Here is a 16956-nt window from a genome sequence, read left to right as displayed (position 1 = left end):
TTCCGGGCACCTCTGCATACACCCCCATGGTGTGTGCCTCGCCCTCGCTTTCAGCTGGAATTGGCACAGGGCCCGAAGGACTCAGTCCCTCCGGAGGCTTTCCGCCGCCGCTTTCTTTCCATCCTCGCAATGTATCAGGGTTCTGGCATTGCGTACACTGACGGCTCGTTGGTTGCTGGTCGTGTCGGTTATGCGTTTACTCTAGGGGACCATTCCGAACAATATTCATTGCCGGCTGGCTGCAGCGTTTTCACTGCTGAGCTGGTCGCCATCTTTCGTACCCTAGAGTATATCCGCTCCTGCTCAGGTGAGTCCTTCGTGATCTGTAGCGATTCCCTGAGCGGTTTACGAGCTCTCGACCAGTGTTTTCCTCGTTCTCGTCTGCTGATGGCTATCCAGGAGTCCCTGCATACTCTTGCGCGTTGCGGCCGCTCTGTGGTCTTTGTTTGGACACCGGGCCATGTTGGGATACCCGGAAATGAAGCTGTCGACCGCCTGGCGAAAGAGGCCACCAGTACACCATCTCTGGACATTGGCCTCCCGGAGACAGATTTGCGAGCGTTCCTATGCAACAAAATTCTAGTCCTTTGGGTCACTGAATGGCGCGCTCTGCCTTCACGGAACAACACCTTTATGTTGCTGCGGCTCCGTTTTCACAGTGGTACACATTTTATTAGACTGTCCACTTTTAGGTTTGCTCAGGCAGTCGTTCGCACTGCCTGACACGCTCCCTGCCCTTGTAACAGATGACTCCGCTACGGCTGACTTAGTTTTGCGTTTTATTCGGGCAGGGTTTTTTTATCAATTAATCTGAGTGTTTCTGTTTTATTTTATTGTTTTGTGTTGATTCTGGCCTTTGGCCTACGATTTTAAACTGATTTTTTAATGTGTTTCTAAGTGGTTGGCTTCTCCTTTTTTAATTCTATGGTCGGCCAACCACCGTCACACTCTGTGTGATTTTAGTTCGTTTTGTCTGGTCTTTGTCTCAGTTTATCTTGTTCTGTGTCGTCTGTGATCTATTCTGTTACTTGTTGTTATGCTCTGTGGGTGTTTTTAGTATTTGGAAAAAGTGACCGATGACCGTAGCAGTCTGGTCCCTTTAATCCCACAAACCAACCAACCAACCAACCGTCTCACTTAATAAAGAAACGTTTAATGCAGTCCCACTCCCGCGATATATTATGTACTGGCACAGGTGAGTGCAACTCAGGAGTTCTACCAGGTGACAGATAGTGAGAAGACATCCAGCGTGACGTGTAGCGGCCATGTCAGTCAAGAAATAGTACACACATCAAAAAAAGCTTTGAACCACCCCCGTTCCCAGAACTCCTGAAGATAGACGTTGACTGTGGATATTGTATCACAGACACAGTTGATTTGACTGTTCAGAGATGTCACTAAACCCGCCGAAAGATGTAGACAACCATGCATGAGCAGCGCGTATTAGACGGAGGGGTCCGACAGCCGATCAGTTTCAGTCATTCCACCAGGAAGGAAGTACACGGCTCATGTTGTCTGTAGTTCAACCATACCTAGACAGACAGTACCGCGTTCGATCGCGTCCGCGCTTTGTTACTTCGTGCCAGGAAGGACTCTCAACAAGGGAAGTGTCCAGGCGTCTCGGAGTGAACCAAAGCGATGTTGTTCGGATATGGACACGAACTGTCGATGACATGCCTCGCTCAGAACGCCCAAGGGCTACTTCTGCAGTGAATACAGCTACCTACGGATTATGGCTCGGAGGAACCCTGACAGCAACGTCACCATGTTGAATAATGCTTTTTGTGCAGCCACAGGTCGTCGTGTTACGACTCAAACTAAGCGCAATAGGCTGCATGATGCGCAACTTCACTCCCGACGTCCATGGCGATGTCCATCTTTGCAACCACTACATCATTCAGCGCGGTAAAATGGGCCCAACAGCATGCCAAATCGACCGCTCAGGACTTGCATCACGTTCTCTTCACCGATGAGTGTCTTATATGCCTTCAATCAGAAAATCGTCGGAGACGTGTTTGAAGGCAACCCGGCGAGGCTGACAGCCTTTACACACACTGTCTAGCGAGTGCAGCAAGGTGGAGGTTCCCTGCTGTTTTGGGTTGGCATTATGTGGAGACGACGTACGTCGCTGGTGGTCATAGAAGGCGCCGCAACGGCTGTACGATACGCGAATGCCATCCTCTCACCCGTAGTGCAACCATATCGGCAGCATATTGGCGAGGCATTCGTCTTCATGGAGGACAATTCACGCCTCCCATCGTGCACATTTTGTGAATGACTTCCTTCAGGATAACGACATGGCCCGACTAGAGTGGCCAGCATGTTCCCCAGACATGAACCCTATCGAACATGCCTGTGATAGATTGAAAAGGACTGTTTCTGGACAACGTAACCTACCAACCACTCTGAGGGATCTACGCCGAATCGTCGTTGAGGAGTGGAACAATCTGAACCAACAGTGCCTTGATGCCACGAAGAATACAGGCATGCATCAATGCAAGAGGACGTGCTACTGGGTATTAGAGATACCGGTGTGTACAGCAATCCGGACCACCACCTCTGAAGATCTCGCTGTGTAGTGGTACAACATGCAATGTGTGGTTTTCATGAGCAATAAAACCTGCGTAAATGGTGATTATGTTGATCTCTATTCCAATTTTCTGTACAGGTTCCGGAACTCTCGTAACCGAGGTGACGCAAAACCTTTTTCTTTGTGTGTATTAGAGCAAAGTGGCAGTGTTTGTTTCTGGCGAAACTGGTTTCAACCGAAACTGGTTTCAACCGTGCATGTGTAACACTAATAATACTACAAAAAAACATTGTGAGAGAACAACTCTCACTGTTGCTCTGTGACAATCGTGGCTGAATGGTCAAGGAGCAGAATTTTCCTACCACCTCAACCAATGCACTTCACGTCTCCTCATTTCTTACTAACCTTTTCCACAGAAATTCCCTTCTCCCACGCGCTCTCCAACACTGCCTGCACCAAGTACTCAACATTTTTCCAGGGGTATCACTACTTTGTCTTCCTAAAGACGCCCGTCTCCTTTGTAAGTTCATCATACAGTTTCACACCACATTAACTTTCTACGAGTGGCTTCTCCTCCGTGCGCGTATTTCACATAAATCGCACACATCTCGTTGTCCTATCCCCCTCCCCCCAAATCACTGACCACTTCTACCTCCTCGCTCTCACCGCCCACGTTTTATGTCACTCCGTTTTTCACTCCCAGACCAGTGTTAGGTGGTTCTTACCCCAAAAAGTACTTTTTCCCGGATAATAAGTGTTATGTGCACCAGGTGTGTTTGAAATCGATCATTGCAATAGTTGTAGGGGTGTTTAGACAACGACGACATTAGGCAGTTGGCAGTCTTACTACGTGTAAGTTTTCAATATCGCAACATTCCAGTACTTCCCACAAGAAACTCAGTGACGTAACAAAAACTCGCTGTACACTGGTAGGCCGATATATGTATGACAAGAATTGCACCATGCGTGCATGCGTGTTTCAATAGGAACTAGATCATGGGGCACTGTGGATTATCTTGTCATCAGGTGAGGAGAGTTTGACAGTCCTTATCACTCCTCCAGTGTCCGCAGCTCGTGGTCGTGCGGTAGCGTTCTCGCTTCCCGCGCCTGGGTTCCCGGGTTCGATTCCCGGCGGGGTCAGGGATTTTCTCTGCCTCATGATGACTGGGTGTTGTATGATGTCCTTAGGTTAGTTACGTCTAAGTAGTTCTAAGTTCTAGGGGACTGATGACCATAGACGTTAAGTCCCATAGTGCTCAGAGCCACTCCTCCAGTCTATTGATGATATGTAGATCTTTGAGCACTCCTGCACAAAAAATAAATAAATAAATAAAAAGACATCCGAGCAAAAGAACGACAAACATCAAAATACAGAAAATACATAATAAGCAATAAAACCCCAAAAAATTAAATCTTAATTGCTAGAAAATTTGGAAAGGTAGATTCATATTCTACACACCAATGTACATTGTAATTAATATTTCACATCTCAGATGCAAAATGGCTTTTGAGTAGAGTTACTCTAGGACAGTGATTCCCAACCATTCTTAGACCACGCCATATTGCAATCACACATTAGTTAGGACCCCACCTCCCACCCCCGCGCCCCCACATTATCATCAAATTCAGCACCTGACTATACTGTAGAAAGGACTTTTCTTCGTATGGGAATTCGTGGAGCATCGCAAGTGCTACCCCCAAATCCTCAAATAAGAAAGCTAACTGGACCGAGTGGTCCTTCTCCGCCTCTATCGCGCCTTAGTGCGCTCGAAATTGGATTATGGAAGCATAGTCTACTCCTCTGCTCGGCCGTCTATTCTTCGGCGTCTCGACTCTATCCACCACCGTGGATTATGTTTAGTGTCTGGAGCTTTTTACACCAGCCCTGTGGAAAGCCTTTATGCTGAAACTGCTGAACCTCCGCTGTCCAATCGGCGGGCAGTCCTTCTGAGTCGTTATGCTAGCCATCTGTCTTCCATGCCTGCTAATCCAGCCCATGACCTTTTTTTCGACACCTCCTTTGATGTCGGGTATGCAGGCCGCTCCTCCTCCCTACTACCCCCGGGAGTCCGCTTCCGTCAACTGCTCCATTCTCTCTCCTTCCGCTTTCCTAAAACCTTCTTGACAACTTGGGGTACAGCACCGCCTTGGTTCCGTCCCCGGATCGACTTGCTCAGAGACTTATGTCAATTTCCCAAGGATGGTACCCCTACACTTGTCTACCGTCGGGCATTTGCTGCTCTATGTGCACAAATGACGGAAGCCACATTTATTTACACCGACGGCTCAAAAACATCGTTAGGTGTAGGGAGTGCCTATATTGTTGGCGACACCCCAAATCACTTTCGGCTTCCCGACCAGTGTTCGGTTTATACTGCGGAGCTTTACGCTGTTCTACAGGCTGTCCACTACATCCGCCGCCATCAGCGGATACAGTACGTAATCTGCTCAGATTCTCTCAGCTCTCTCCTAAGTCTCCAAGCTCTTTACCCTGTGCACCCTCTGGTCCACCGGATTCAGGACTGTCTGCGCTTGCTCCACCTGGGGGGCGTCTCAGTGGCGTTCCTCTGGCTCCCGGGACACGCTGGTATCTGTGGGAATGAGGCGGCCGATATAGCGGCCAAGGCTGCAGTCTCTCTTCCTCGGCCAGCTATTCAGTCTCTTCCGTTTACCGATCTACGGAGCGGTTTATGTCGCCAAGTTGCTCATTTATGGCATGCGCATTGGTCAACACTTCCCCATAATAAATTGCGGGAAGTGAAAGCCCTTCCTTGCGCTTGGACCTCTTCCTCCCGAACGCGTCGTCGGGAGGAGGTAATTTTAGCTAGACTCCGGATAGGGCACTGTCTTTTTAGCCATCGACATCTTTTAAGCGGTGATCCTCCCCCACTCTGTCCCCACTGCTCTCAGCTGTGGACGGTCAGACACCTTTTAATTGAATGCCCCTATTTTAATCCGTTACGCTCCCGTCTACAGCTATCGCCTGATCTATCATTGATTTTAGCAGATGACACGCGCTCAGCTGACCGCGTTCTACAGTTTATTAGTGACAGTGAAATGACGTCAGTCATTTGATTTTTTTTTTTTTTTTGGGGACAACCAACCCCTTTCTATACTGGATTTTTAAGCATTCCTTCTGCCATTAGTTTCTCAAATTTTATGACCTTGTTCCCCTTGCTGCTGATTTTAAATTTCGTTTTTTTCCTGTTTCCTTCGCCACGGGCTGGGCGCTAATGACCATAGAAGTTTTGCGCCCTAAAACCACAAAAAAAAAAAGCTAACTGTCCACTGCGAGGGTAGACACTTCCTACAAAACATACTTCCCCTGCATTACTCCTACCCATTGCAGCATTTGCTTGACCAGCACACTGCAACCTCATTGAAACTCAACCAAATTAAAAATTTTACATTATACCTATTGTTCGTAAATCACTAGATTGATGCACTGCTTACTTCTGGTGGTGGTGGTAGTAGTAGTAGTAGTAGTAGTGGTGGTGGTGGTGGTGGTGGTGGTGGTGGTGGTGGTGGTGGTGGTAGTAGTAGTAGTAGTAGTAATAATAATTCCCGTGGAGGCCCGGGAAAAGAATAGGCCTCCGGTATGTTCTGCCAGTCGTAAAAGGCGACGAAAAGAACAAACCACTAATAGGGCTAACCCCCCTTTTAGTGTGATTAGTTGGTTCAGGACAGAACTAAAGAAGCCTCGGACAAGCGCCGTCATGGTCGGGGACGACGCTTGAACCCTATGCCCGCCTACAACGGTAACGACACTGCTAGCCAAATGGAAAATGATTCAAATCCAAATAGAGGTGTTTTGCAGGATATGCTTCCTGCAACCACCCTAGAAGGAAAACAAAGACAGAGGATGAGCTGGTCAGATGAAGTTAATCGACACCTCATGTTCTGTTATTACCAAGCAACAAACCTAGGAACCAACACAACTGGATACAGATCACAAGTATACACAACATTTATTACCAGATACCCGGAATTAATATTTTTAACAGAACAACGACTAGCTGATCAGATCCGTGTAATAATAAAAAAAATAACAGGATGCCCCAGTCAGAATTAGAAAACATCAAACAATAAGTACAACAAATACTGGAACAAAATAATGGGCAATCAGAAGAAGAAGAAAATACAGTAATGGACTCAAACATCCCAGAGCAAACAATCAAAGAACAACACACATCAATTAAACAGTCAGAGGAAAACGAAATCTTAAGACAGCCACCAGAACAAGCACAAATAGAACACGAAGTGACACACATGTTAGATATAGAAGAAAAATTTCAGCTGACATATATAGAATACAAAGACACAAATACAGACATTAGACCATTCTTGCATAGACCACCAAATAACCCACAAGTCTAAACAACAATAAAAACTATCAACACAATCATACACAACAAAATAAATGAAAACACAACTATGGAAGAGTTACAACTACTGGTTTACATAGGAGCACTCACTACACTAAATATACTAGGCAGAGATCAGAACCAACCAACACACAGAAGAAACCCACAAAACCAGCATGGCAACACAGGCTACAGATCAGAATAGAAAGACTGAGAAAAGACATCGGACAGCTAACACAATTTATAAGAAATGAAATGTCAGAAAAAAAACGAAAAAGGTTAGGTAAAATCTCACAACAAGAAGTGATAGAGCAATTAGATGAAAAGAAGCAGAAATTACAAGCATTGGCCAAACGACTTAGAAGATACAAAAAAAGTGAAAATAGAAGGAAACAAAACCAAACATTCAACACAAACCAAAAGAAATTTTACCAGACAATAGATAACACACACATTAAAATAGACAACCCACCAAACATAACAGACATGGAACACTTCTGGAGCAACATATGGTCAAACCCGGTACAACATAACAGGCATGCACGGTGGATACAAGCAGAAATAGACACATACAAGATAATACCACAAATACCTGAAGTGATAATTTTGCAACATGAAGTCACCCAAGCAATTAATTCTACGCACAATTGGAAATGATAAAATAGCAAATTTCTGGCTAAAGAAGTTCACCTCAACACATTCACATCTAACTAAATTATTTAACAGTTATATTGCAGACCCATACACATTCCCTGATACACTTACACATGGAATAACTTACCTGAAACCTAAAGATCAAGCAGACACAGCAAACCCAGCTAAATATCGCCCCATAACATGCCTACCAACAATATACAAAATATTAACTTCAGTCATTCCACAGAAATTAATGACACATACAACACAGAACAAAATTATAAATGAAGAACAAAAAGGCTGTTGCAAAGGAGCACGAGGATGTAAAGGGCAACTGCTGATAGATGCAGAGGTGACATATCAAGCTAAAACTAAACAAAGGTGGCTACACTATGCATACATTGATTACCAAAAAGCTTTAGATAGTGTACCCCACTCATGGTTACTACAAATATTGGAAATATACAAAGTAGACCCTAAATTGATATAGTTCCTAAACATAGTAATGAAAAATTGGAAAACCACACTTAATATCCAAACAAATTCAAATAATATCACATCACAGCCAATACAGATTAAGCGTGTAATATACCAAGGAGACTCATTAAGTCCTTTCTGGTTGTGCCTTGCTCTGAACCCACTATCCAACATGCTAAATAATACAAATTATGGATACAGTATTACTGGAACATACCCACACAAAATCACACATTTGCTATACATGGATGATCTAAAACTACTGGCAGCAACAAATACCAACATTGACCTACTCATTTGGAGTAGTGAAATGGAGTAACACAGACCTAGAAGCACTCAATACACTTACACGATCACAATGCCACAAATATAGAATACATCACATACATTCAGCAACTGAAAGATTCACATTAAGCAGAAAGGAAGGAGGAAGGGGATTTATCGACATAAAAAAACCTACATTATGGACAGGTAGACAATTTAAGAAAATTCTTTATAGAACAAGCAGAAACTAGCAAAATACACAAAGCAATCACACATATAAATACATCGGCCACACCACTGCAATTTCATAACCACTTCTACAACCCTTTAGATCACATAACATCAACAGATACGAAGAAAGTAAATTGGAAAAAGAAAACACTACATGGCAAGCACCCGAATCATCTAACACAGCCACACATCGATCAAGACGCATCCAACACATGGCTAAGAAAAGGCAATATATACAGTGAGATGGAAGGATTCATGATTGCAATACAGGATCAAACAATAAACACCAGATATTACAGCAAGCATATTATTAAAGATCCCAATACCACAACAGATAAATGCAGACTTTGCAAACAACAAATAGAAACAGTAGATCACATCACAAGTGGATGTACAATACTAGCAAATACAGAATACCCCAGAAGACATGACAATGTAGCAAAAATAATACATCAACAGCTTGTCTTACAACATAAACTTATAAAACAACATGTTCCCACATACAAGTATGCACCACAAAATGTACTGGAGAACGATGAATACAAATTATACTGGAAAAGAACCATTATAAGAGATAAAACACCACATAACAAACCTGACATCATACTCACCAATAAAAAGAAGAAATTAACACAACTAATAGAAATATCCATACCCAATACGACAAATATACAAAAGAAAACAGGAGAAAAAATTGAAAAATACATCCAACTGGCTGAGGAAGTCAAGGACATGTGGCATCAGGATAAAGTTGACATTATACTAATTATACTATCAACTACAGGAGTCATACCACACAATATCCACCAGTACATCAATGCAATACAGCTACATCCAAACTTATATATACAACTACAGAAATCTGTAATTATTGATATACGTTCAATTACCCAAAAGTTCCTAAATGCAATATAACACATACCATACAGTTAAAAGGAAGTGACGCCTTATCAAGGTCCACGTCACTTTCCATTTTTAACCAGACTTAACAGCTGAGAAAGTAAAGAAAGAATGAATGATGATGATGATAATAATAATAATAATAATAATAATAATAATAATAATAATAATACTGTTTACAGCACTATAGTAGCTCTTATGTAGTTACTGCTGTGTAGTGGCGTCAATTAATTCATTTATATGTTTCGAGGAGGGAAATGACGCAATTTCTGGACTACCGAAGGTGCTACCTACAACTTGGAGAACACGTTTTCTTGGCCTATTTAGCATTTGTCTCAATTTTATCATATGTCTCACTTTTATCATCAGTGACGTATGGGACAAAGCACAACATATGTGTGTAGTGGGTAGACTATGTGAGGAACCTGTAACATCCATCGCATAAGGCTATTAATTAAGAAAAAGTAATTATTTATAACTTCTAAAATCAATATATGGTATTTACAAAATTGTGATAATAGTAATGATATTTTGAAAATAATTTAATTTCGTGGCTGCAACAGAATGGAATTGTTTGGTTTTTACCCCTACGAAAATTTCATTTTATCCCTCAGGAGGTAAATCCCCCTATGTTAGGAACCACATTAGATTAGTTTAGATTAGTTTTTCGTTCTGTAGATCCGTGCTGAGGAGATCCTCGTGGATGTGGAAAATGTCAATTTTTTTAAAGCTGAAATAATAATACTAATAGTATGAATATATACAATACATCATTGGTTTCTATTTAAAAAATTCGTTAATGGAGTAGGAGGAGTTGGCTACTAGGAAGCCTTTCAGGTTCCTTCTAAACTGATCTTTATTTGTAACTAAATTTTTTATGTTTGCTGGCAAGTTATTGAAGATGAGTGTTCCTGAGTAGTAGACCTCTTTTTGAACTAAAGTAAGTGATTTTAAGTCCTTGTGCAGATCATTTTTGTTCCTCGTATTGTATGTATGAACTGAGCTGTTTGTTGGAAAAAGAGATATATTATTTAGAACTAATTTCATTAAGGAGTAAACATACTGAGAGGCAGTAGTTAGTATACACAGTTCTTTGAACAGGTTTCTACAGGACGTCCGTGAATTTACTCCACAAATAATACGTAATACACGCTTTTGGACTCTGAAAACTTTTGTTTGACTTGACATTATGGAATGAAAGTAGGCAAAGTATGCAAGCTTTTTCATTTTTATGTCGCCTGTCAGCTAACACTCGAATTGCAAATACAGATTTGTTAAGGCATTTCTGCAGTTCTGTGGTGTGCTCCTCCCAACTGAATTTATTATCAAGTTGTAATCACAGGAATTTAAGACCGACAATCTCTTCTATCTGCTCTTCTTCATACTTTATGCATATGCTGGGTGGAAACCTCTTAAAAGGTCTGAATTGCATATAATGAGTCTTTTCGAAGTTTAATGTCAGTGAGTTGGCTTTAAACCATTTATTAATATCCATGAAAATATCATTAGCAGATCTTTCTAGAACTACACTCGACATACTATTTATTGCAATACTTGTGTTATCTGCAAATAAAACGAACTCTGCTTCTGGCAGTGCAACTGATGAGAGATCATTAATGTCCACAAGAAAAAGCAATGGCTCTAAGATGGATCCTTGTGGGACACCACATGTAATTTCTTCCCATTCTGATGATGACTGGTGACTTAATTCACAAGTCCCTTGCACTGACGCCCTTAGTGTCCTGTTCGCGAGGTATGACTTGGACCATTTTGCAGCACTGCCCGTGACGCCATAGAATTCTAATTTATTTAAAAGGATGTTGTGGTTCACACAATCAAATGCCTTTGACAAAACACAGAAAATACCTGCTGCTTGTAATTTGTTATTTAATGAATTAAGTGCTCTAGGTTCACGTTGTATACCACGGGAAATAAGTTTAGGTTTTTTTTGGGTGTAGTGTAAATTGACGAGTAGAACAACAGTGAATAATTTGACTGGTGACTGACGTCTGTGGTAACGCGCAGGCCTGGCGACGTGGGGCAAGAAGGTGGGCCGCAAGTGGGAGCAGCTGAAGCGCAGCGACTCGTCGGAGCTGCTGGCGGTGGCGCCCGGCCGCAGGCGCCACTGGTCCCCGGGCAAGGCGCCGGCCGCCGGCGCTGCCCCCGGCTCCGCGGCCGCCACGCCACCGCCGGCCGCGGGGGTGGGGGCCGCCACCGGCACCGCCGCAGCCAGCGCGTCTGCCGCCCGCAGCGGCCGCCGCATCTCCAGGGTCGAGTCGCTGCGCAGCCTCTTCGTGCGCGACGAGCGATCCAAGCAGCAGCAGCAACGTGTGGCTCCTGCCGCTGCCGCCGCCGCTAACTCGAGGAAGGACGCGGAATGGGTACGTTTTGCCTATCTCATTCATGGGTCAACAGTCGCAAGCTGGAGTGTGCTCCTCCCACGACCGAAAGCCGATCACAATCTCAAAAATTCACTTTCCGTTGTAGCAATGCACTTTTCGGTCTACAGTTCTCGGTTCACTATTGTTTTCTGGTCGACAATTAAGTTGCCATCACGAGGCCATTAACTCGAACGTCAACTTTCTACGTGAAAAGTTTCCGATGTCGGAGTGTGGAAAATGTATGACAGAGGCTTACTGAAAGTGCAGAGCACTATCGAGGAACCCAGACGTTTTGAACGTGCATTCAGAGGCTGACTAACGCATCGGAGGAACGCCACCTCTGTCACCCGTAGGTAGCTTCTCGCATCGTTGCAGTCGGAGCGTTGTGGCTACTGGGCACAGGTAAAATGGTGTGTTGTGTGTATTACATGCATGTAAAGAACAACTGTTAAAGGTGCAAATTAACGTAATAAACATTGTTGTGTGGCTTTGACAAATTGAAAAACTAGTTTAAGCTCCTCCATTTGCGTAAGGCTGCAGTTCGTGGCCTAGTGACTAGCGTAGCTGCCTCTGGATCACGGGATCTTGGGTTCGATTCGCAGCCAGCTTGGGGACTTTCTCTTCCAGGTACTGCGTTTTGTATTGTCATTATCATCATCATCATCATCATCATCATCATTGTTATCATCATCCATTTGCATAAATCCTATGGAGTACGTGCACGTCACATGTAGCCACCAACTGCCACTGGAGCGGGCTGTGGTCAATTTGATCCAATCCACTGCACATACTGTATCAACCCCAGGATTGTTTGTGAGCATCACTTAATGCAATGGAGGCCATATCATTCCACCACTTGTGAGGGCGGCTTGAGGCCCTTTTAATCATCATGAGCAAGTCACTTTTCATTGTCGGAAGCAAGGCCCTTTCTGTTGTTGTAACACAGTTATCCATCTACAGTAGTTAGTTCAAAATTGTTGACTGAGTGACAGTTAATCCGTAATGAGACCGACCATAAATTCAGATGTAAGTTTGCTACATCGTGACTTTCTCACATCACAGTGAGGAAAATGCACATTGCAGAGTCTTTCCAAACAAGTGTGGTAGTATCAGGATTGTCAGTAATTCTGAATTCATATTTGATGTGAACCAATAAATGGAAGCTCCCCTACAATAAGTGTAAGTCTCTTCTCATTTCAGTACAGAGAGATTATCACAGCTGTCTGGACATGGGAAGAATTGTGTACCACAAATTCTTTATGGAATTTGACATCATTTCCGTCAGACTCTGGAGTCTTGTTAACGATTTCAGATATTTTTCACCCATCGACACTAATATTAGCAGTGATGCAGTCAGTAGACTGGGACTTGCAATATTTTCTTAGTATAGGAATATTTGAAAATGAAGTTAAGCTTTTCTGTTTGCTTTGCTACCTTCAATTTGTTTCTGAACCATCTGCCAGTGCATGGACGTTCACTCCAGTGCTACTGATTACCATTCACATATGACCAGAATTTCTGTTGGTATAGTGATAGGACTTTCTGGCATTTAAATTTGGTCAGTCGGTACCCACAGTCTTTACAGAGCCTGTGTGTACTGGCCATTATATGTTGTCTGATACTCAAATGCGACCAATTGTTCACTTGTTTGTTGTTCATCTAATGCATCCTTCAGACACATGATGATGCACGATTTCCACTAATACTTGTTTTGTAAATAAAACAGTCTTTTCCCGCAGCCACTTAACTTATTTTTCCAAGAAGTATTTCAGCTTTTTCTTGCTCTAAAGCATCTATAGTGGAATGATTTGCTGTGATCTGTTTCTCCTCTTATCGAGTCTGGAGGTTGCACTACCACTTTATTACCGACATATAGGCACAATTTTGAGTTCCGACCTTTCTCACACTGTTCTCAATGTTTCTCCTCCTTTTTGTAGTGTACTATTATTCTTTTGCCACTCGATATAACTATTTCATCGAGCACAGTGCCTCGTACAATGTAAATATTGCAACTTCATTGAAACGTAGATCACCGCAAATCGTCCCACTGATGATGCCTTCGAGCAAGAAAATGGCGAAATGCGTCTGGGAGAAACAAATTAAGTGGCACCAGGAAAATGGGGTTTTATTTACAAAACAAATTTCTGGGCTTCCTGCAGAGGGTGGCCCTGCAAACTAACTTGTTATGATTGCCAGTGTTTTTCTGGGGATAATTCGATGGACATTGTAATATTTGTGGATGGTGCATAGCATGGATGATTTAATTTTCATGCTTCCTATGATTATTACTACAGGGAGGCTGCAGAATACTGTCAATTTCCCCTGAGAACTTGGATGTTTTGAGTTCTCTACATATGTTTTTGTGAGCTACTCAGCATTTTTTGGAGAATCTGCTGGTTCAGGTTTTTTAACTTTGTGAGACTTTTTCCATGAAACAAACGGCCATGTGAATATTTGTGCTATTCTGAGACACATGTATGCCTTATCTCCCTTTGTTCAAGGAATGACTCCACACAACAGAGTAAAATTACAGTACAGGTCGTACAGTTGAGACACATGATTCTTCCCCAACTGAAACTGACACACAGTTTCATTTTCATATTCCTTGTTGTAATTGTTGCTGTTGTTTCCAAGTATTTGTGTGACATAATATAGCTGTTAACAAAAAAATAACTATGTTTACAAATTCGTGAAAGGTGGGGATTTACATTTCTTTCTGTTGTTATGAAAGGTCATTGGCATTAAACATCTGGCCTATTTCAAATGTAGGCCCGTTGTCAGTCCTTCAGAAATTATCAGATTTTGATGTAAAGGTTTCTACAGATGACATGTTTTCATATATTATGCTACCCAGTCATCTGCAAAAAAATAAAGACTTCAAGTAGTTTATATTTCAAATGATGGTAAAATATGTTGTGAAAACAGCTAATAACCACTAAACTGATGACATGTTTAAATTATTTACTGTCCTTCAATTTTCCAGTAGCTCTTTCACAACTTACTTTTAGATACAGCCCCACATCCATACCATCTGTCGATAAAATAGCGTCACATGATGATAGCCCCACTCACTTGTGACTGACGTACATCCAGAGTTATTTCTGTTTCTATGGATGACACAGACCTGGGTTCTATCAATAATTTAATTCCAGTTACGGATCTGGCTAGACATACAGTCATAGGAAGTTCGAGAGGGCGTTCACTGCTGTATTACTACATAAACAGGGTGTTTATAAATTAATATCAGGGTTTCAATGCTTTATAATATTTTTTATATTAAACTTACAGCTATAAATGATATGTCAAATGAAAGAGCAACTCGAGCAGTTTTACCAAGAACCTTATAAATGTTAAATGTGAGCACCATTTGTCACACGGCACGCATCAAGTCTATAGCCGAGTTCTTCCCAAACTTTGATAAGTGTGTCTTCAGTGATTGTAGCAACAGTTGCTTCAATCCGGTTTTTTAATTCAGGGAGGTCTGCTGGTAGTGGAGACACGTACACTCGATCCTTGATGAAGCGCTAAAGGAAAAAATCGTATGGCCTTAGGTTGAGTGAACATGGAGGACATGCAAAGCTAGCCCTGTCACTGGGCCCCTTGCGGCCTATGCAGCACTTTGGTACAGTGAAGTTCAACCAATCATGTACTTCGCTATGCCAGTGAGGTGGCACACCATCTTGCTGGAAAATGAAGTTCTCTGGCTAATCTTCTTCCAACTTCGGCCGGAACGCACGTTGCACCGTAACTACAGATTCGGTCTTCGCAAACTGCAAAACACAAAATGCTTTCTGTTCACTAATCGCCATCTTCGCTACTACTCCTGTCTAGCGGATTGAGGTGGAAACAATGTGCGCTGCGCATGTGCACTAGTGCCAAACACAACTGTTTGAGTTGCTCTTTCATATGAGATATCATTTATAACTCTAAGTTTAATGTAATAAATATTATAAAGTGTTAAAACCCCCAATATTCATTTATATACACCCTGTATTGTTTTTCTCAATTGTTACCTTGAGAGAGAACAGGCAATGTCACCTGCATCAAATAATTGCATAAACCCTTAGTCTGCAGTGCTACATGTTGTTGAAACAATACCTTGAACAGGCAATGAAACAACAGTTAAGATAGGCAGATAAAAATACACAGGTGACATCACTGTATAAGATGAATTTTGCATCTTCCCAAGATGCTGTTCCAAGATGGCCGCCGAGTAAGTGACGCCAGAAACCATTTCCAGAAAGTTAAATGATTTAGACAGGAATATAATTTAGTTTAACGCCGACAACAAATTAAATACATGCATTTGTGTATCATTTAGTCTTGCCGTTAAAGGTTTGACTTTTCTTTGCGTATTTTTTCAGAAAACACGAAAAGATCTTAACTTCGCGAAGTCGCGCTTAGGCTTAAATTTTGTAAACGTGTTTGTTTCTTGTGTCACGGTAATTTAACTGATTTCTCGGTAACAAGCAAACTACCGTAAATAGCGTATAACTTCATTGTTTTAATACAGATTTCAGAAAAACAGCATAACTTTATATCAGAAACTTGCTTATATACATTTGTTTATAGGCCTAATCCTCGTAACGTTTTTGGAGAATCAAAGTTAAAGTATCTCATTTAATTGTCCTTTTTTTCATTCCATCGAGTGAAATATAAAATAAATAGCGTATACCTTCATTGTTTTAATATAGATCTCAGAAAAACAGCGGAATTTTAAATCAGAAACTTGCTTATATACATTTGTGAATAGGCTTAATTCTTGCAACCTCTTTTTTGATTTTCGGTAATTTAATTGATTTATTCTAGCTAAAGTATTATTTTTGCCATGAGTGAGAAGTGCCTGACTTGCCGTAGAATTGTTACTTCCGGGATTTGGTGTGATGGATGCAGTCGTTTTTTTTCACTGTGGGGACTGCAGTGGCATGGGTGTCGGGAAAGTGTATCAGTCTCATCAGTGGTTATGTAGGATTTGCAGCAGAGATAGGAAGATAGTGGAACAGGAGGGGAAAATTGCTGCCCTTCAGGCTGAGCTAGATCAGGCTAGGGAAGATCTGGACAGGTTAAGGAGGGAGAAGGGCAAAGAGAGGTGGGAAGTGGCAACAGGTAGCAGAAGGAACAGGCCTAGAACTAAGTCTGACAGTTTTGTGGTGAATGTCAAAAATAAGTTTGA

The 16956-nt window shown here is 42.2% G+C and overlaps 1 protein-coding gene across 1 annotated transcript in view; it reads left to right on the top strand.

Annotated features, from left to right (window-relative positions):
- Positions 1–16956, top strand: part of LOC124798966 — a 232317-nt gene that overhangs the window by 183577 nt on the left and 31784 nt on the right. The window contains exons 3-4 of the mRNA XM_047262501.1: positions 11428–11545; positions 11654–11783. Of these exons, the coding sequence (XP_047118457.1) occupies positions 11428–11545; positions 11654–11783 (248 nt within the window). The remainder of the gene's footprint in view (positions 1–11427; positions 11546–11653; positions 11784–16956) is intronic.

This window comes from Schistocerca piceifrons, chromosome 5 (genome assembly GCF_021461385.2).
Source record: "Schistocerca piceifrons isolate TAMUIC-IGC-003096 chromosome 5, iqSchPice1.1, whole genome shotgun sequence".
NCBI classification, from domain to species: Eukaryota; Metazoa; Arthropoda; class Insecta; order Orthoptera; family Acrididae; genus Schistocerca; species Schistocerca piceifrons.
This window is presented reverse-complemented; position numbering and strand designations above follow the sequence as displayed.